Here is a 20,422-nt window from a genome sequence, read left to right as displayed (position 1 = left end):
ATCTGTTTTTTCTGCATAGAAGAAATTTCTTAAACATTGTAAACGTACTGCTCAATTTCATATGCTTTCGCAGCAGGAACTTTCTAAATATGTCTGAATTGCTAAACTTTCTAAACATATCTGAATATGTCTTTCTAAATATGTCGCGACCTGTTACGCCGTTGACAACGTCCCCCCCCCCTACTTTCTTTCACTATGTCTACTTCCCCATCTAAAATAAGATAATAAAATAAGACTGGTTTGCCCAAAGAGAGCAGCGTAATGAGCACGCACATTGCTAGTGCGCTGAATTAAACTCTAGTAAACATTGGAAACCGCGGATGTTTCCAAGGTGGGGCAGCTTAAACGTAAGAGGCGCCAGGGCATCAGAGCTTCGAAATTTCTGCGTTCGGTACAAACGCGTGCACTTACGACAGTCTCCACCAGCCGATGCACGGTTCTCGATCAGGCGGTTGTCAAAGTCGACGAAGTAAACGGGAGGCTGGACCTTACGCACACGGAACCGACAGTAGAGGAGAACTCCAACACCGATGAAGAAAGCAAGTAGGAGGGCTACAGTAATGCCGGCAATGGTCCCGAGGGACGACCAGGACAGCGGCTTCTCCTTTACCACCTTGACCAGCCTGATACTACCCACCGGGTAGACGCGATCCACGTACACAAGCTGTAATTGTGAAGGAAAATTAGCAACCAGTACAACTTGCTTTTATTTTTCCCTCTTTTTTTGTCGTAAGCAATTACACGGGCACTCGAGGCACGTTTTCGTCATTTACTGCTGGTTCGGCCATGCTGCGTTGAGAACGAGGCTCATGCGCGGTACTGCCTACAGAGAGCGCTCGGCCTGCGCGCCGTGTGTTGGAGGTCACATGATCTGCTACGGGTGTGACGGCAAGCAAGCGAGGGCGGCCCGACGAAACATGATGCGCGGCGAAGTGCCGCGCGCCCCTTGTTGGTTAGTTCTGCTCTAAGTGCAAGGGCGAAGCGCAATCTTAAAATCCTAGCGCTATAATGCTCGCTGTTTTGCTGAGCGCCTTGTGCTGGAGGTCAACTAATTGAGCCTGCTTTGCTTGAGCGGCTGAGCACACGAGGGCCGCGCGCTGTGTTCAGAGGTCGCGTGGGTGCGAATGGGAGCCCAGGCAAAGGCTCAACGTGCAAGGTGAAGCTTTGGAGTCTGTTGAATTGATGCGCGGTGTCCTGCCGCGCGCCTAGCATTGCAGGTCACTTGGTGTTGGGAGTTTTAAAGACTCGGCACGGTTCAAATGGCGGGCAGCGGCACCATGAAACGTTCGGGGTGGGACAAGTACGAGTGCTGCCCGCTGCCGGCGCTCCTCTCCACACCAGCATTGTGCTCGCGAGTGGTCACTTTCGATCTCTATCTCTGTCGTCGGGCACGTAACTCCACGTTTGTTTCGTTGGTGTGGGTGAAAATGTTTTTGAATTAAGGTCCGGAGGCTCGACTAATGCTTGTTGTAAATAAAACTGCCTGTAGAAGGATGAGGCTTACTTCTCGTTACAATTTAATACAATCGCTATCGCTAACAGTAACTTGCGTTTTGGGTGAAATGGGACTTCGATTTTTGCTTTTCGCGGCTGCCACTGTTAGTTTCACTAAAGAATCCTGGACGTTAGATCATACTTTGCTCACTCCACCACCATGCGTCTGACCTTAAGAATTTGGCCGATGGTGCATGCAGTGACCTATATCCCCGCGCGAGACCAATCAGAGACTGAGCAGGGTCCTGACAATATACAAATAAGTGTACGTACCGCGGCATAACCAGTGACTACCTCACTGAGTCTTGTGGAATGTCATGGCAGCTTTCCTGGCATGTCTTGAATGCGTGGCTGGGCTCAAAAGCAACCTTATTATGTCTGTATGTTCCTGCTTGTTTTTGTGATAGGACCTTCAAAACGGCAATTGCGAAACTTCTTGGACGTTTTAGGAGCCACTTTTACAACGAACTGAAATAACTTTTTAAAAATTTCGATCACTGCCCTGAAGAACTGTCTTAGAACTTGACGTAATAGTTGTGCTGAAACCCGCAAGGTGGAGAGAAGTAATTAATAACTGAAAAGCAACCATTGTAGCAATTGCTACGAACGTATGGATGTCTGATTTTCCGTTATTAATGTATTAAAACTTTATAAAAATCCTCGGTAATATTCGCAGCTGGTTGAGTTAGTGTTGCGACGTGATTAAAACAGCGCTATCGAGCAAGAGAGAATGTGAAAACCGCAAGACACTGCGCTGACTCGGCTAAAGCTAACACATTTCACTCATGTCATTTTCCGGTCAAAAACGCAAGCAAGACCGAATATTCAAACCAAAAAGTAAAGGACAGTACGTATCCGTTCTGACATGTCTTTATTATTGGTAACTGCGCAGATCGCCATGGTAACTCATTTTTCGACGTCTTAATACAAGATACAAGAGATAGCTTAGATAATTATCTTGACAGACGAAACTACGAAACGTGACCTCTCAGTTGAGTTCACTACAATGGCCGGCAACAATGCCTGTCCGGAAAAGGGGGATGCCTGCATACTTTCGCCAAAGAACCACTCAACGTTAGTACGGCGAACTAAACAACGGCTACTTGGAAAACCTTAATATAATTTTACGACATATGCTATTCTTACCTCCTTATTGTTTGCTTCAAAATATCGGCATAGCTTGTAGGCAACTGTCATTTCGCATAGGACCAATATTTGCATTTTCTTAACGGCACAACTGCCTACATCATTCTTGAACATCTCCCGCTTCATCTTTAGAAGATCGCATACTTTGTAAAGTTACACCGGCAAACGAAATACTGTATTAATTTCATATCTGTGTGTCGCATTCTTCAAGTTTGACAATTTACGCGTGCACGCAAGACTTCCTTCCGTTACACCATTTTACTCTTTTTCTGAGTGGCGTTTCACCCATATGACCAACCTATAACTTGTGGTAGTCACACATTGGCTCAGATTACCCGCAATAGAAAGCCTGCAAAATTGCTCCTGAAAGTTTAATTTTGATGCCGTGGTCGCATAATTAAAAAGAAAGGAACGCCAGCAAAAAAAGTTGGATGTCAAATTTGAAAGCCCTGCGATGGCTTCAAGAGTAATAATAATGGCTCAAATGCTTACGCTACAAAGCATCAGCGCACATGGAGACAGGACAATGGTGCATTATTTCTCCTTCTGTCAAGCTGTGGCAAAAGTGCACAATACGAGGATAATGAAGCTGCAAGTCCTCTAGGGTACCGTATAGGTGGTTGTGACATTAGGCACGCTCACTTATTTGTTACATCCAAAGTACTTGCTGTGTACAGGCAGTCGTTATTGCGTGTCAAAGGGTGTGAAGGTCGGAGCAGTGCGAGAGCTAACGTAAAATTTAGACCTGCAGCTACGCTTTCCAAGGGAGTTACCGCGCGCCTGGGGCCGCATGACCGACGGAGACCAAGCAAAAGGAAGTCTGAAGTTTTCGCCCAACTTTGTATCGCTGGCCACTGGTCAGAGGGCTCAACAGCACCTCAACACCGTAGCCCGCCCATCTTTAGGGCTTCCGTAGATTAAGTTCAATACAAAGTTACTCCTGGCAAGGAGCCTAGCGTGTCCTGGCGCTCGCTCTTTGTGCATAATGACCGGCCATTCATCGCGAGGCGCGCCCGAGCTGACCGGCTTCTGCGCACTCTCGCAACTGTACGTGTATTCGAGGCTCGAGATGAAGAGAACACAAGTATTGGTTGTTAGGTTCGTCGTGCTTTGATTGTGGAAACACTGTAGAATGTTTTGGCGTACCCTTATTTTCCGCCGAACTATCGTTCTTGCTCGTAATTAATTGTTCGAGGTGCGAACGAGAAATGGCTGAAGATTTTTACATTGTCGCGCCTGAAAATTGTTTGTAAACTTATAGTCACGTCTAGATTACCGCCTTCGTTTTTACGATGAAAACCGTGATGTCCTCCACCTGTGACTGTATACTCACATCAAGATGGTGAGGTAGACCATCATCCCACGCAGTGCTGTTCAGCGTACAAATAATTAGTTCGGAAATTATATTCGTAACATAGCACGCATCATCCACGCCGTCAACACGAACGGAAAGCAGTGTGTTTTTAATAAGAACGTCGAACAGCTTTCCCTAAAAAAGATGCACAGAAAAATGCAAGGCACATGAGTGGGGTGAAATAGATCAATCAGAATCTTCGTCATTGCCAGCCTGATTAAGTTTCACACATGACGAATCTGTCGTGCACTTCTGGTTCGGCGCAATAACTCAAGAATTTCTGACCAAGACGCGTAAGGCCAAGCCCAACACAAATGACCACGATCTTCCTGGCCCTTGCCAGAATGCACTGCTTGAAAATTAATTGCACCTAACTCCTCAGAACAAAAGGTTGTTCGCTGAGGCCTTTCACTGAAAAAGGAAAGGCAGTGGCTCTATCTCTAGGCAGCCAACTGTCAGATCAATGCAAGCTAATCAAATCATGATTGAGTTCATCGCATTCGTCATTCGTTCCGTGACCAACGTTATAGCCTTTCTGTAGACTGAGGTATCTCTAATGGTAGACACATAAATCAAGCTCGCCACATCATCTTCTTTTGTTTTGCTCTTGACAAACAAAACGTTTTTAAAGCAGTTCCTGCACATCAGCAAAATATGTTAATACCCCACAGAACATTCAAAAGAGATATAATACGCCCACTCTGACTACTTTCCTAATATAAATCCTTCTCTTTAGCATGCATGTCCTCAACATGGCTTTCACCAGACTATAAGAATTTGCTCTACCTTCCAGTGTACGTGTCGGAGTATACTCTTCTCGCTCCTCAAGCAATCACGGTAGCGCAGTGATCTTAATTTCCCCTGCCCTATTTTACAAACGTAGATCGAAGCTTTATATTGCCGTTGATAATTGCAAATCTGTTTGGATACATCTATGGACAAATCAGAATTAGCTCTGAATGCTAAAAAATCTATTATAGGTCGTATCTACTCGTTCACCTTAGTCAGTTTCTAAATTGTACGCAAGCTTTAACGTATTTTCAACAATTTGTTAGAACGCAAGAACTCAGTATTTAAGGCTGATCTAAATGGTATACGCTTAATCAAACCCGAGCTAATTGCAATGAGTACACTAATTGTTTTTTATGGAATTAGTGATGAACCACTCTTAGTTTAATAATAGCAGAGTGTATCAAAAATGCGGAACTAAATACTTCTTTCAATTCGACATTTCAATTACTCATCACTCACGCATGTCGCTATTTTAATACTGGGACTTCATTTACGCTCTACTACACCTTTATCCACAGCCACACTAACTGTTCCATCACCACATGGGGCAACGCTTATCTTTCTAACCTATTTCCTATACAGTATCCACAAGGCCCAGTGATTAAAATACTAACGTTCAGTTCATTGCCTCTTCGTTGCTTCACCAATGTAATATATTTTTTATTTTTCTCGCTGTTTACATGTCGCCGGCTGAACTTTCCAATTCACAACAGTGCATCTTCTAGCACTATCAAACGCATTTTACACAATTGTTCTTCGTAACACTAACACTACCAGGCTTGCGTCAAATGGGAAAGCTTTAGCACATGTAGTACAGACGAATTATGGTCGACATGAGCCATAGCTTTCCGCTTTATTAATTTGGACCACTCTACAATTTTGTCACACTGCTCATAACTTGATACATTGATACATACAAAAAAGAATTCTTTTGCTGTTTAATGAAATATTATGTTTCTTATATATTTTTAAATATTATTCAATGTTTAAATTTTTAGCGTATGTTTGCCATATTTCTTGATTTATTTATAGAATGACTAGCTTCACAGCCATTGTAATGCTGTTTTACCTGTTATACGGCCTATTACCTAGCTTTGACAGGAGGTCCCCTAATATTTAGTGCTCTCGGAACTAACTCTGTATAATTATTTGCATGCCATTTTCTGTTGGGAGCCCAAGAAACATATCTCTGACTCCGTTTCCTCTTTGACGTCTTCAATTACAGTGATTTCCCGCAGCAAATTTTATCATATCCATGCAAACTTCTTAGCCTACATTTTCAAATGTCAGCCATATGATTTTATGCACTTATGCGTGGCTTTAAGATAGGCATAGCTTCATGCCCTATAAACAATAATCGCTATTATCCTGTGAAAATACGAACATCTGCTCTCAAAGTAATCAAGCTTCACACAAATGTAATTTGTTTAGTGAGACAGCAAAGTATTTGTGTCTTTACTCACTACAGTTTATATAAATGAAAGTTATTAAGTTCATCGTTTCCGACAAATTCTTGGTGAGGTATTTCTGTTTGAAGCTTAGCGTTTCTTAATATCAGCGTACTGGGCACTTTAACTTGGGTACTTTAGGTATGCTATTCAGGGAGGAATTACTGACTAACTTTACCGAATTTAAGATAACAAATTTTAGCTTAAATACTCATTTCTGTATGAAAAGTTATCATTGATGTCAAATAACAAAGAATATTTTTTCTCAATGTTATGTAGAAGACGAAAGTGTAAGAATGACGCTTTTGGAACTTCTGTTACTCGCTAAGCCATTCTGTAGGAATAAGGCACTGTCGCAGAGAAAAATCAAAGTACATCAAATGGTGTGACTTGTTCACTAACCCTTATTTCCACCACAGGGTGCCAAAAGTCAACTGCAATTCCTTCATCGGGGAAGCGGGCGACGCACAGTTCCAAACGATAGGTAAATGTGAAATGTGCGGGCTTGCCATTCATTGGCAGTGGCAGCAGCAGTCCATCCATCTTGAATGTGATATGCGCTACGATGGGCTTGTCGTGCGCTTGCAAATCTGCTGAGCTGAGCACTGAGAACTCTGTCAACAACGGGCCGATGCACGTCATCTCCTGGCCACCGTCAGCGACCATACAGGCCTGCAAGTCAAGATGGACAATCTTTGTGCTAGATCTAGCAGTATCCGCAGGCAGTATGGAAATATACAAGGTGTTTCCACAAAGCCAGCCAGAAAAGCAGCGTAGCGAAAAAAAAATATTGACTGAAAAGAAGAGAGGTCGCCCTGAGCCCTGAGTCAGGCAAATGTTTTGCCTTTAGCCGTGTCCCCTAAGACAATCTGTTCATTGTCTTAAATAAATCAATAAAGAAAGAAAGAAAGAAAGCTAGCTTTCTCTAGCTTTTTTACTCAGAAATCTTTGAATATTCAGAAATCTTTGAAAAATTAGTACGAGACTTCTAGGAAAATAAGGATTGGTTAGTCAAATAAAGCCATCGTGGCTGGAAAATTCTAAGAAAACACCTGATGCTTTATTTTAAATGTCAGTAGTTTTCTTCCAATTTATCTTAATGGGGCTGCGAAAACTGGAGTGCATTTATGGCTAGCGTAAGATATGGGTTTCTTAACTTTAAACGAATCAATTCAACGTAAATGAATAAAATGGACACATATGTGTTTGATTTCACGAGATTTTGCTTCGAGCAGTTGCTTTAACAACAGTGAATTTTGTTTAGCTTATTAAGTGGATATAACTCGTTCGGGCACTGCCTAAAGCTGCGTGGTTGCAGCGTTTGCGGGCCTTTAAGTAATGTGAGCGTTGCTTTCAAAGGATATCAGTGTAGCCGTTAAATTAGGCTGCGAGTGACTTTCGCATATTGTGGAGATCCACGAACGAGTGTAAGGAGGATGGGTGAACACGCATGACACTTTCAAGGATAGAAAATATTATTGTTGACAACTGGCAATAGAGGAAGATGAGTCGACACACTTCCTGTCCCGACGTGAACGACTAATTTCTATGTACGCGTAAAAAGCTTTGGCAGATATCAACTCATTCATCACAGATAACGAAGCTGTGTTAGGGAGTTATGACACCCTTGGGAACGTCATATGGGCTATGCGAACGCTTCGCAAAGTCTTAGCAAACGCTTCACTATATTCGAGCTTTGCACAGAAACGCACGTTTGTCCCTTTCAAGTAGTAAAAAGGAATGGTACAGCGCGAATGCACTCATCGGAAACGACACAAAATTGGTTTTAGTCTAAACGGCTACACAGGATATCCACAGAATATTTGTCAATTTCTGCTTATAGCTGCCCTACAACGTCGAGCCACTGAAACGTGGCCTGAGAAACGAAAATTTCTTGGTTAGCGGTTAAGGTAAGCCGCGCCAAGTAGTAGTCTCTTCGAGCGAACCTTTATATTGTAATTATTGATAATCACTCTTCAAAGCAAACCTTCGGCGCAAGCTGCATCGCTGACAATTCCTTGATTGACACTTAAAAACACCACTTTACGCCGGCCTTTGCGGATGGTTTTGACCATCGCCGCAGAAAGACCCTTGCGGTTTTGAAAAAAAAAATATGCAGGTCCCATGCGCTGTGGGTGTCAGTGTGACGCGAAATATTTTGCAGGTGCGCTGACTGTTCACCACTGTTTCGAGTTCATCAAAGCGCTACCAGATGTACCTACCTATTTGTGTAATTCGGGAAACAACGTGTTTGACGCGAGTGTGCCGATGACGATATAGCAGCAAGGGCTATTGCGCTGCGGGAGAATGCGAGATCGATTTGCATTAAAAAGCCTTACATTAAGTATGCGAGCACAGGTCGCCTAGTTAAGGCTTTTTCTGTGTGCTTCTACCTCATATCTAGTGTCCCACTTGCACTGAAAGCGAGATATGTCACGAGGACAATTAGTTATGCCATATAAATTTCGCTTTCCTTCATTTGAATATTAGCAAGCTGTTGCACACCCCCGCATTGTCTAACGTCGTGCTGGAGAAATAGCTTTAACCTATTTGGAACATGTTTATAAAGCTCGTTTGCACTGTGCGTGGAAACCGATCCTAGACTAATATCCTCATGTTCACTGGCTTTCTTACTTACTACTGCCGCACATAGTACGGCTGCCAATGACCTCGATGTTGAACTCTACGTAACTTCCTAATTTTTTGTGCTCTAAACGCGTATTGTCCTTCAATGTGAAATTCTCTCATCAAGTGGGACCAGAAAATAATAATATATAAACACGTCGTTCATACACACACATTCTTGCTGAGACACTCTCTCCGTGCTTATTAATGCTTTCGAAATTCGTGAGAGCTATCCTTGTTTTTCCTTCTACAGTATTTAAGGACCAAGGCCTGTGTATTTTGAGAGAAAATCTTAGCAGTTATGGATTTCCCACTGCATAATCGACGCGATGGTGGTTAGTGGTCACAAAAGAGCTTCTTTTGTCGTAGAATACGACGTGTGCTCTGCTGGGATTTCAGTGCTTTCCGAGGGTAATGTCTGTTTCAAATACAGACGAATTTTATTCCATTTCATGGCGAGAAGTGCGCATATAATGAATCGGCAGATACAAGACCGCATGATAGCTGCTGTAGCTTCTATAAGACACCGCGCTTACTGCCACGATAATTTCTTACCTTTTCTATCCCTTGGGGTACGTAGGAATTTCTCGCAGATGACACCTGAGTGACCATGGTGGGCTTAGCGACACTGTCCAAGTTGGTGCCCGTCACATTAATTCTTGGGTCTTCGCTGAAAGTATTTAGAATATATGCTATATAAAACTGCGTATAGTTTTTAGAGCGCAACTACAATTTCAAATCTGACGATATTATTGCTTCATTTTCTGAAAACCCTTATGCAAGCATTTCTTTTTACGAAAGCATGCTTAATATCCGGAGCACGATTCCCGAATTCTGTCAATATTTCCATCATTCAATCAAGTTTGCAATCTTCCAGCCTCCCACTGAGTTTATCACCAATATTGCTACTCCGTACGCAGCAATATGCACGTTCTGTCCTGATTATCGATAATAATCATGGCAAAAACGGCCATATATACAGGCGTATCAAAGTGCTAAAAAACACCCAACAAAGACCTGCGACTGGTAAAAATTTAGGGGCAGGTTCAGTAAATGGGGAAGTTTTCTCTCTTGAAATGTCCTTCGGAAATACAGAATAAATTACAGTTTACATATGTGAAGCGCTATTATGTCTCCAAAATTAATCTCTGCCAGTATCCAGCTTTGGCTTCCAAAGTTTGTCACCTTCTTAGCACTGGAACTGTAAATGCACAAGTTTTGGTATTGAGCGTTTGTTGCTGCCGATGATCGGCCTACCTGACAGACGCTTCGACTGGTAGGATGCCGTCGATCACCGGGTGCGGCTTGTAGGTGAATGTGGAGCCCAGATTGTTTTTCGAGGTAAAAAGCACCTCGGTATTATCTGTGGTGACTCTGAGTTGCAGACTCTGGCCCACAAAGCTGCTATTCACGGGACTTGAAAGGCACTCCACAGACGTCTCATTGATCCTGGAAAATGCCGGCCCAAGTAATATGTTTCATAGAGCAAGTAGAGTACAGTAAATAGAATCGTTTACACGGATAGTTATCGGCGGCGAAAATTTTCTTAATCCGGTCCGCAGCGAGAATTTTGTCTGGTCTACAGATCTCCGTCTCACGGTGGCGTTATATCAAGAAGGCATTCAAACTGCTCGAACCGGTTGGTACATAGCGTGTGTTGAAAACAAAAAACGACGACCACCGCGTCCCGCGCACAGATATCATCGTCAATCAGAATTAAGTGGCAATAGAGGAGGAATGTCGGGACAGACATGCTTGTGCACTTTGGGCGACTGCCAACTGCTCCGGCTCCAGGTCCAGATGGTATAAAAACCAGCATGTTCAAAAATATCAGTTAGCCTTCTCCTACAGGACCTCCTTAATATCGTCAACTATTCCGCTAAGAACCGATGAATTTCCCCAGATTGTAGGGTTGGTTTATCCCCCTGCTTAAAGAACATGGAGTGGTGATCGCAAACGGACAAGATAGGGTCCATTTCACTAACGTTTAATATTACGAAACTAATAAAAGGGTAGTATGCGTCTGTGTAATGAAGCTTTTAACGCAACACATTACTGAGCCCGTGTCAAATGGAATTTAGGTCTCAATGCTTGACTTTGTGCGTGCACGTTGATCTGGTTGACAGGCATCAAGCTTACTCGACACAGGCAATATCATGCAGCGTTCATGGTTCTTGATATAGCTAATGAACGAGAAGAAAGGAAACCGAGGGCCCAATTTTATCTTTTTTTTTTTTGTTCAGTGCATTGTGAGGCCTAGAATCCGACAGCATCGATGCCTTCAGGAGGCACGTGTGGGTTTATTAACCCATAACGATCATGTACACGTGACGCCTGTGACAAAAAAAGGATGTTCCACATCCGCCGTCAAGGCCGTGAGGTGTGGCGCTGGGTAATACTCCCAGTATTAGTCTAGTAGTGAAACATAAATACCCGAAATTCGATGGCAAAACGACGACGCAGTTGCTCTATTGGTAAGAGCATCGCATGCGTAATGCGAAGACATGGGTTTGTGTTCCACCTGCGGCCAGTTGTTTTTTTTTATGAACTTTTATTTTCATTAATTTATCATTCATTTAATTCAATTAGTAAGTACACGCAATTTGCCCCATGCTGTTCTTGGTGTGATCTGAAGTGATTCTTTGATAGAACGCTTGTACTTTTGTCTCCGCTTTTTCGCTTTGTTTCCCTGCATTTAATGGAGCTGCCGCTCCCGGCTTGCGGCAATGGATGAAGAGATCTCCGAGGACTGTTCTGATGTGCAGCCGTCAAGTCGGCTAGCGCCCAGGAAACGTGGAAGTGCGTCAAGCAATAAAGACAACGAGGCCACTGAGATATGTTCGGACAGCTACAACTCGTCGGACGATGACTTCCAGGTCGTGATGAGCAGATCAGCAAAAAGAAGACTACTGTAGGCATATTCGTCGCCAAGTGCTTCTACCATGAATAGTGCACCGCTGCGCTGGCCGCACACTGTGCTCTTTATGCACGTGGACCCGGCAACCAATTTGCGGCTCCTCAACAGGCAGGTCCTCTCTTCATTACTCGAGAGAATCGCGCCAAATGAGAATAAAGGTGTGCGAATAAACTCGCGGAAAAATGTCCTAGCCGTTGATGTCTTACATCGCAGCGTCCTACAAGACCTACGTAATACAACTGAGATCGACAATGTAAAGGTGCGATCAATGATCCCTACAGGTGGCGATGGTACTGGGGGAGTAATTTATGACGTCGACGTTGCCATCCCTAATGACGACTTGTCAACACTGATAAAGCCAACGACAGAAGGAACTTTCATTACAAGGATTTCCAGACTGGGAAACACACGTCATGTGAAGATTTTGTATGGAGGAGACAGCCTTCCATCCCACGTCAAAGAAGGACATGTCCGCCATCTTGTATGACCACTCATACCGAAGCCCCTCCAGTGCTACAAGTGTTCCGAAACTGGCCACGTAAAGGGTGTCTGCGTGAACAACGTCGTGTCCCCGCGGTGCTCTGAATCCCATTCAGAAGACGCCTGCACCACACATGTTCTAAAGTGCCCTAACTGCAGTGGTCCTCAAAAGGCCTCATCAAAGGATTTCCGGCAAGTTCGGAAGGAATTCGCGATCCTAAAACGAATAGCGCTGGACAATTCAACGCACCGAGAGGCTGCTGCCGCTGTTCGGCGACGTCGGCATCGACACCAAAAACGTTCACGAAATTCCGCAACTGCAGATGGGAACACGCCAGCTACCGTCAGAACGACTGCCGCATCACTGCACAGCGCCACCAACACAGATATAAGGAAAGCAAACAAAGCGGAGAGGCTCGCCCGCCCTGTAGAATGGCTTGAGCTACCGAGGGCACAACTTTCTGCTAAGTTAGCTCAAACCGCACCGACTTCGACGGCTTCGGAAACTTTTGAAGCTACGCTGGCTGATGACTTCCAGGTCATCAACATCCTGCGGTCGCTCATGAATGCCATTCGCGTTATACTTACCAACATGAAATCTTCATCTGCGCAAAACGTGCTACAGGTGCTAGACACTTTGCGTCAAGTACTAGCAGCTCTTGGTTAAAATCATGGATCTCCAGAAGCCGTCATTTCGTGACGAAGTCCGGAACGCGCCGATATTTCAGTGGAACGCCAGAGGACTTAAGTCACGTATGAACGCATTTCGACAGTTTGTGTTCATAAATAAGTTCCCAGTCATCGTCATCGGCGAGCCCCTATCAGATAACATCAGATTGTCCAGGTATGAATGTTTTCATTCCGCCACCCACGGAGAATGCAGCAAGATCATCGTATTCATACGAAGTGATCTTACGCTTGTCCATCATCCAGTGTCACCTGACCAAGAAAACCAGTACGCATGTCGGACAGTGAAAAAAGGCAAGCTCACTTTCACATTAGTTGGGGCCTACATATCGCCCTCAAGTCGGCTGGACTGCGAGCGATTACGGCGAATCACGACAGCGACTCCACAGCCTTTGGTGATTACTCGAGATTTTAATGCCCACCGAGATTTTAATGCTTCCGAGAACATATACACGCACCGATTGCGACATTGAGCCAGAGAAGCTTCGTGCAATTCGTCGCCGTGAAGAGCGGAGATACAGGCGCACGAAGTCTGTACATGACTTGAGGTTGGCCAGAAGAACTCAAAAGAAAATTCAGCGGCGCATGGACAAACTCGCATCTAAAAGATGGAAGTCATTCTGCGAGTCTTTGGATCCACGAAAACCTTTGTCTCACATATGGAGAACTGTTCGTGGTCTCCGTGGAACCCCTTAGCAGCGCCACCCTTTAAATCTTTGGCCCTTCACCAACAATGCAGCGAGAATGACGCCGCGGAAGCTTTCTGCAGGAGGATTTCTGGCGTAACTACTTCCGCTGGAACATCTACGCTCCACCACTCACCGATTGGACCGTCCTTTCTCCATGGAGGAACTCGAAGCTGCACGGGCCTTGTGCAAGCATTCATCTTCACCAGGACCCGACGGTATAACTTACCGTGCCCTATGTATTCTTGGCGAAGAGGCTCGGAAAGTGCTCCTGCTCTTGTTCAACAGCTCCTGGCAGACAGGCATGGTTCCCCAGGAATGGAAGACCAGTCGCCTAATTCCACTATTCAAGCCTGGAAAGTTACCTGTAGACTTTGCATCATACTGACCAATTGCGCTTGCCACTTCCATTGGAAAACTAATGGAGAGGATGGTTCTAGCACGGCTAGAATGGCACCTCGAACATTACCAGGTATATCCAGATGCAGTGGCCTGTTTCAGTCATGGCCATTCTTTCATAGACAACGTTATCGACTTGTTGACGTGCGTCGAGCACCAGAGGGCCAGCAAAAGATTATCTGCTGCCCTGTTTCTGGATGTTAAAGGAGCGTACGATAACGTAACGCGCGAAGCGATTTTCAACGCCTTAGAGGCACTAGGATTTAGTGGCAAAGTCTATTTTTGGATAAGTAGCTATCTACAGAAGAGATCATTTTTCATACTTACCGCGGATGGCCCGACCTCCCCGCATTACAGTAACCGTGGGGGGCGTCAGGGCGGAGTACTGAGCCCAACGTTCTTCAGTCTAACACTCATTGGCCTTGCCGACATCCTGCCATGCACTGTTAGGCTCTCCATCTATGCCGACGACATTTGCATTTGGACGTCGGGTGTGACGCGACTGCAGCTTCGCGCGAGGCTTCAGAAGGCAGCCACTTTAACATCATCCTACCTTCGAAAACAAGGACTTCATATATCATACGAAAAGTGGGCAGTGGTGTCGTTTATCAGGAAATTGATGTCTCCATGCGGGATATCTATCGACAGACAACTGATCTCGTACAGCACCAGTCGCACGTTTTTGGGGGTGGCCATTGAGCAAAATCTCTCTTGGACACCTCATGTGAATTATGTGAGAAAACGCCTGACAGGAATTTGCCATATGTTCAAGTTTCTTGCAGGAAAGACCTGGGGAGTGCCGATACAATCCATGCTGGAACTGTACAGGGTCCTCTTTATTGGATTCCTGCGGTACAGCCTACTGATCATGTCGAACACCTGCAGAACTAACCTGAATATAATTCAAAGCATCCAAGCCCAAGCCCTCAAGATGTGCCTTTGTGTACCACGGATGCGTCAACGACTGAAGTTATTGCAGTCGCTCAAGATTCCACTATTAGAACGCACATTAGCATTGAAACAATGCGTGTGCACACAAGACACTTCCCCCGGACCCCTACACATCATCTCGCAAGTCTGCCAGTATATAGGCCCCACAGGGCATTCAGTGCGACTGTCTTCGCGCACCGTGCCTCTATGAGGTCAGGTTACACACCTACCGCAAGGCCTTCCATTCCTCCATGGTGTATGCACCGTACTCAAGTAATCCTTACACTACCAGGAGTTCAGAAATAGTCAGACATGTCATCATCTGCGCTTAAGCAACTAACTTTACTTCGCTTGTACGAGAAAGACAGTGACTGCACACACGTCTACACTGATGAATCAACCACATCAACCAGTTCGGGTGGCGCTGTAGTTATACCAACAATTAGAATAACCCAGCGGTTCAAGACTTCCCATGTCACTACGTCTACAGCTGCAGAGGTCGCGGCTCTCCGCGACGCGCTTCATGTGATAAATGCTGAAAGTCCTAGAAAATAGGCAGACTTCTGCGATTCAAGGCCAGCCTTGCAAAGTGTGCAGTCGTTTCTCCGACATGCAGCTCAGGATCAGCTCACGTGAGAAATCATGGAACTTGTCCATCACTTAGGAGAAAAAGGTCATATCTCTTTCTAATGGATACCAGCTCATTGCGGCATCATAGGAAATGACGTCGATAAGGCAGCTCGGACATCATACCAAGAAGACAGCTGCGTCCCCATTCCTCTCTCAAGGACCGACGCTGTGAGACAACTTGGCATTTTAGCACGCACGATTTCCTTAGCCGAGTGGAATACCGTACGTACAAGGTGGACGAGACTGCACAGACTAAACCTGCCACTTTAACTGAGCCCTCCAGCGGGTCTACACCGGCGTGAAGCGTCTCTTCTGTGTCGGTTATGGCTTGGAGTTGCCTTCACGAATGCCTACTGAGCATTAATTGGAATGGCTGATAGTCCTGCATGTGTTGTTTGTGGATGCGAGGAGAACACTGACCACTTATTGTGCCACCGTCCTAAATTTCAAGCACAAAGACAATCTTTGTCCAACACATCGAGGAAATTAGATGATCGTCCTCTGAGTGAACAGACGTTACTAGAGCACCGTCCCAACCGATCATCGGCTCAGAAGGCAGTGAAGGCACTTTTATGCTTTCTCAGAACTTCTGGTTTGCGCGAGCGGCTTTAACTAAAGTGCTGCCCGTACACGTATCTACACCTTCTCTCTCCCTTCTCTCGCTTCCCTTTCTCCCTTCCCCCAGCGTCATTCCTTCCCTCTATTACAAATATATTACAAAGTTCATTTATGAATATCTGAGAGATAAAAAATTCCATTGCTCCCAAGCCGTGCGTTTAGACGTCAAAATATAATTAGTCCAGAGGAGTTCCACAGGGTTCAGTTTTTTCCTACTTTGTTTAATATTCTAATGCGTTCAATTAAATTGTGTCATAACGTTGAAGTGTGTATTTCTGTAGACGAAGTTGCATTCTTTGCGTCAGCGAGTACTATTCCCTCATTACATAAAAAGCTACAATCATATTTTGTCAGCACTTAAACACTGGTTTGAGGATCTTCGTATGTCAGTAAACGCCCCTGGACTGTGGTTCCACTACTGGTGCCATCTACGACGTGGACGCTACCGTTTCCAGTGCTAACTTGCCGATTCTGGTGCAGCCTGCCACTGATGGCGTCGCTATAACCCATGGCCATCACCTCGGCACATCCCGCTGTGTGAAAATAATTTCAAAGGGCGAGACCCTCCCTTCGCACGTCAAGGTGGGCCACTTTAGGCACCCTGTGTGACCATTTATCCCACGGCCACTCCAATAACACAATAGTATGAGGCTGGGACACGTGAGGGCCATGTGCGAGAACACGAGACTTTGCTTACGCTGCAAACTCCTGTGCAGCCATGGTTCTCAAATACACAAATTGCCTTGGGTCCCATTACGCTTCCTCGAAGGACTGCCCCAAAATGAAAGAAAAGGCAGTCATGAAGCAGATGGCGAGAGACAGTTCGTCTCGTCGGAAAGCTGTTGCGGCCATTAGAAAGCGACGCTCCCGGCGCCGTCGGACTTCAAAGTATGCTGATGCCTCTGTAAAGAGTACGCCCATCCGACGACACCTCCTCTTTTGCTCCCTAGGCCCGGCGAAATCGAATCTAAACCTGACAAGGTCATGGCACAGACCAATACAACTTGGTCCGCAATATTAAAGCCACAGCCAGAGTTTACAGAGTCACAGCGGAAGTATCTACCGAAGTCGCAGCCAATGCCACAGCCGAAGTCACAGCCGGAGCCGGAGCCACGTCAAGTGGTACAGCTGCGCACCGCTGTAGAGTGCACCGCGCGGGTTCCTGTCAAACTGCCCGAAGAAGACCGGTAAGGGGTTGTAATGCCCCGGTCTCTGAATACTTTTCCAATGCTGTTGAATACCTGCACACTTCATCAGCGCGAAGTGCAATGCAAGTGCTTGATGCTCTCAATTCAGTACTTGCAAGTCTTGAGTAGGCTTCATGGCTCACCCACATCATTCTATTCGCACTGAAGTCAACAAGGTTGGGGTTAGCTTAACAATATACAGCCACGCACTACAACGTACTGCTGACGCCCACCGGCTCATTCGTCTTCACAGGTGACTTCAATGTGCATCGCCAGCTATGGGGAAGCACCAAGATTAGCTTCAGACAGCAGAACGATGGCCTCTTAATGTATCGGCGGCGCACTTGCTTGAACTTGACTGATTTCAAGGCGCTTTGTTGCGTGCACACATAGTATTCCTTCTATCCCGCTTTCTTCTTTCTGTTCCCCTTTCCCTTCCCCCGGTGTAGGGTAACAAACCGGAGGCACGTCTGATTGACCTCCCTGCCTTTCGCCTTTTTGCTGCCTTTCTGTCTCTTTCTTAGCAATAGTGCCTCGATTGCACTTCCTTTAAGTGCACGTGTTAATCTCTCTGTCCAATACCGTAAAGAAATAATGCTTCCGCGTGACTTCACTAAATACCTAGACATTATGTACGATTCAAACCTTATCTGGCGCAACCACATCGAACATGCTACGTATAAGGAAGCGGGTGCTGTTTCCATGATTTGCAAACTCGTTCAACGCCGATCTAGGCTATGTAAGGACACACTCATTACGATTTATCGTACATGTGTTCAACCCATATTGGGATTTAAGTGATTCCTGTTCTCTAGTGGGCTAGCACACAAAATTAACCCCCTAGTTATTCTAGAGCAAGATGCTCTGCGGTTTTGTCTTGGCTTGCCGAAATTTTTTGCTAATAATGTAATATATCAAGAAGCCACATTGTTCACACTTGTTTGCAGATTCCTCATTGTCACAGTGAAGAACTACTTAAACACTTACGAATCTTCACTAAGACGATTACACTTTATACTTAACAAGGAAAAATATGCGTTCCCTGACAAAATGTCGACTCGTCTGCACGATCCGCAGGTTTTTTTATGCAAGCACAACTACAATCAATATTTGAACTACAACTACAATTTTTGGACAACAATCAATACTTGAAACCCAAAAGAAAGCGGGAACAGATGATAGTGTTCATCCTGCCTGGTCTTCCTTCATCTGTCCTCGTGTTTCTTTCCGATTCAAGTCAATTATGCATTCTCGCAATCTCGCCCGAATTTCAGCCTTTATAGAAGCAATAAAGTTCCACTAGGAGAGATCATTCCCCTTCAAAAAGCCCGATGATGCTATGAAGATTGAATATGATGATATATTTGCTTCCAATGCTTAATTCTTGCCCACTAGACATTTAGGTGGCCTATCACAAGATCATTTATTGCAACTGAAAATGAACAATGTAATAACAACACATGCATCAATGTGTGAAGAGAAAGCGGGTGTAGACATTTTTTTCTGAGGCGCTGTCCTGGTCATTCGTTTTGACTTCCTGAAAAACACTCATATTTGAGGAAGAGTTATTAGCAAGTACTTTATCACTTAGAAAACTTTCTGTAACTTTTAGACCGCTCTAATAGTGACCGATTTCTTGCAGTGTGCACAGCACACACCTCCAGCTCAGACAGTGCAGTTTTGAGTGTACTAGAAACATCAATCCTTTCGACTTCACTTCTCATGCGCTTGATATGAGTACCAGGTCACCGTGATTTGTTTCTAAATGAAAAGGCCGACATACTGGCGCGTACGTCCCTAGATGGACTAGTCATGTCTATTCTGCCCACTTATACCACCACTGCTAGATTTACCAAATTTTCTCTTTTAAAATGCTCTGGAAAACAGACATTCCAAGTAACATACCAAAATTATTTCCTTTTCGTTTGGGACAATCAATGGTATCCCACGCGTAAGTTAGAAATTTCCTTCAGAAAATTATGATACCATGTTTCATCATAAAATTTTTATTCACAAAGGTCTGGTCTGATGCTGTCCCTTCTATGCCATGTCTGCGAAACACCTGAAACAAATTATCATTTTATTATTGCAAGAGCAATTGCACGGACAATCCAAGCAAATCTTTCTTGTCGGCGTTGCCGTCGCCGTGAGGTTCCGCATTTATTTAGGTATGTGCATGCTATATGCCACCCTCTGCTATATTACATATAGTATATGCGGGTATGTATTGCCACATCATCCTCTCGCTAAAGTTGCTCATACCATGTTTTACATTCTTGACAACATTATTCCGCAGACTTTTGAGAATGGCAGCCCACAAAGAAATGTCATGAAATAAAACACCGGCAGCACATACGTGCCTTTCATCTTAAATCTTCTCCGACTTTATGATTCAAAGTGCGCAGCAGTAACGGAATATAAGTAATTCCATTGGCACGACTGTGCAATACCTCCGGGATCAGCACACGAAAGAGGTTTGAAACACTCCGGATACAGAAAAGTGGCGGCAAATTCACTAAGAAAGACGTTGGCTTTTATTAATCGACATAGATGAACTTTCCCGATGGCATGATTCGATGGCATTTAGCACGACAGCTCGTTTTTGCTTAGCTTACGTTTACTTCAATTCGTATTGCCAATACAGTTACGAGTGTTGCACTTCGTGCAACATGTTGCTATCGCATTCATTGCTTTACCCGTATGGCGAAACTGTGATTTCTTTATTACTATACCCTCGACGGACTGCATCTAAATTACATTGTAAAAATTAGGCATTGCTGCAAACACTGAAAATAATCTCTCATTTGGGTCATCGACGTCGGGTTTGAGCCACAGGAGCGTATGCATGACAGTCTGTGAGTTCCTTTGTGACACAAGGAGAGTTCTTGTTTAAATTACTGATTGAATATTTCATATTTCACAAAATTCAGATTTGAACTGATTGCAATTTCTTCTTCTCAAATTTGCTATCCTTTTATAAAGCACCCGTCTCCCTATAACGGGAAAAAAAAGTTCTACAGAGGGTTACA

At 44.7% G+C, this 20,422-nt stretch overlaps 1 protein-coding gene across 7 annotated transcripts in view; it reads right to left on the bottom strand.

The window, feature by feature from the left end:
- LOC135899217 (hepatocyte growth factor receptor-like) overlaps positions 1-20,422 on the bottom strand; it is a 204,556-nt gene that overhangs the window by 14,132 nt on the left and 170,002 nt on the right. For 6 of the 7 annotated variants that reach the window (XM_065428476.1, XM_070538374.1, XM_070538371.1 and 3 more), the window contains 5 exons: positions 10,117-10,308; positions 9,415-9,529; positions 6,637-6,906; positions 3,974-4,129; positions 412-664 (listed from right to left, as the gene is read on the bottom strand). In XM_065428476.1, coding sequence (XP_065284548.1) covers positions 412-664; positions 3,974-4,129; positions 6,637-6,906; positions 9,415-9,529; positions 10,117-10,308 — 986 coding nt within the window. The remainder of the gene's footprint in view (positions 1-411; positions 665-3,973; positions 4,130-6,636; positions 6,907-9,414; positions 9,530-10,116; positions 10,309-20,422) is intronic. The other variant, XM_070538372.1, reaches the window with a different exon arrangement.

The sequence above is a fragment of the Dermacentor albipictus genome, chromosome 5 (genome assembly GCF_038994185.2).
Source record: "Dermacentor albipictus isolate Rhodes 1998 colony chromosome 5, USDA_Dalb.pri_finalv2, whole genome shotgun sequence".
In the NCBI taxonomy this organism is placed as follows: Eukaryota; Metazoa; Arthropoda; class Arachnida; order Ixodida; family Ixodidae; genus Dermacentor; species Dermacentor albipictus.
This window is presented reverse-complemented; position numbering and strand designations above follow the sequence as displayed.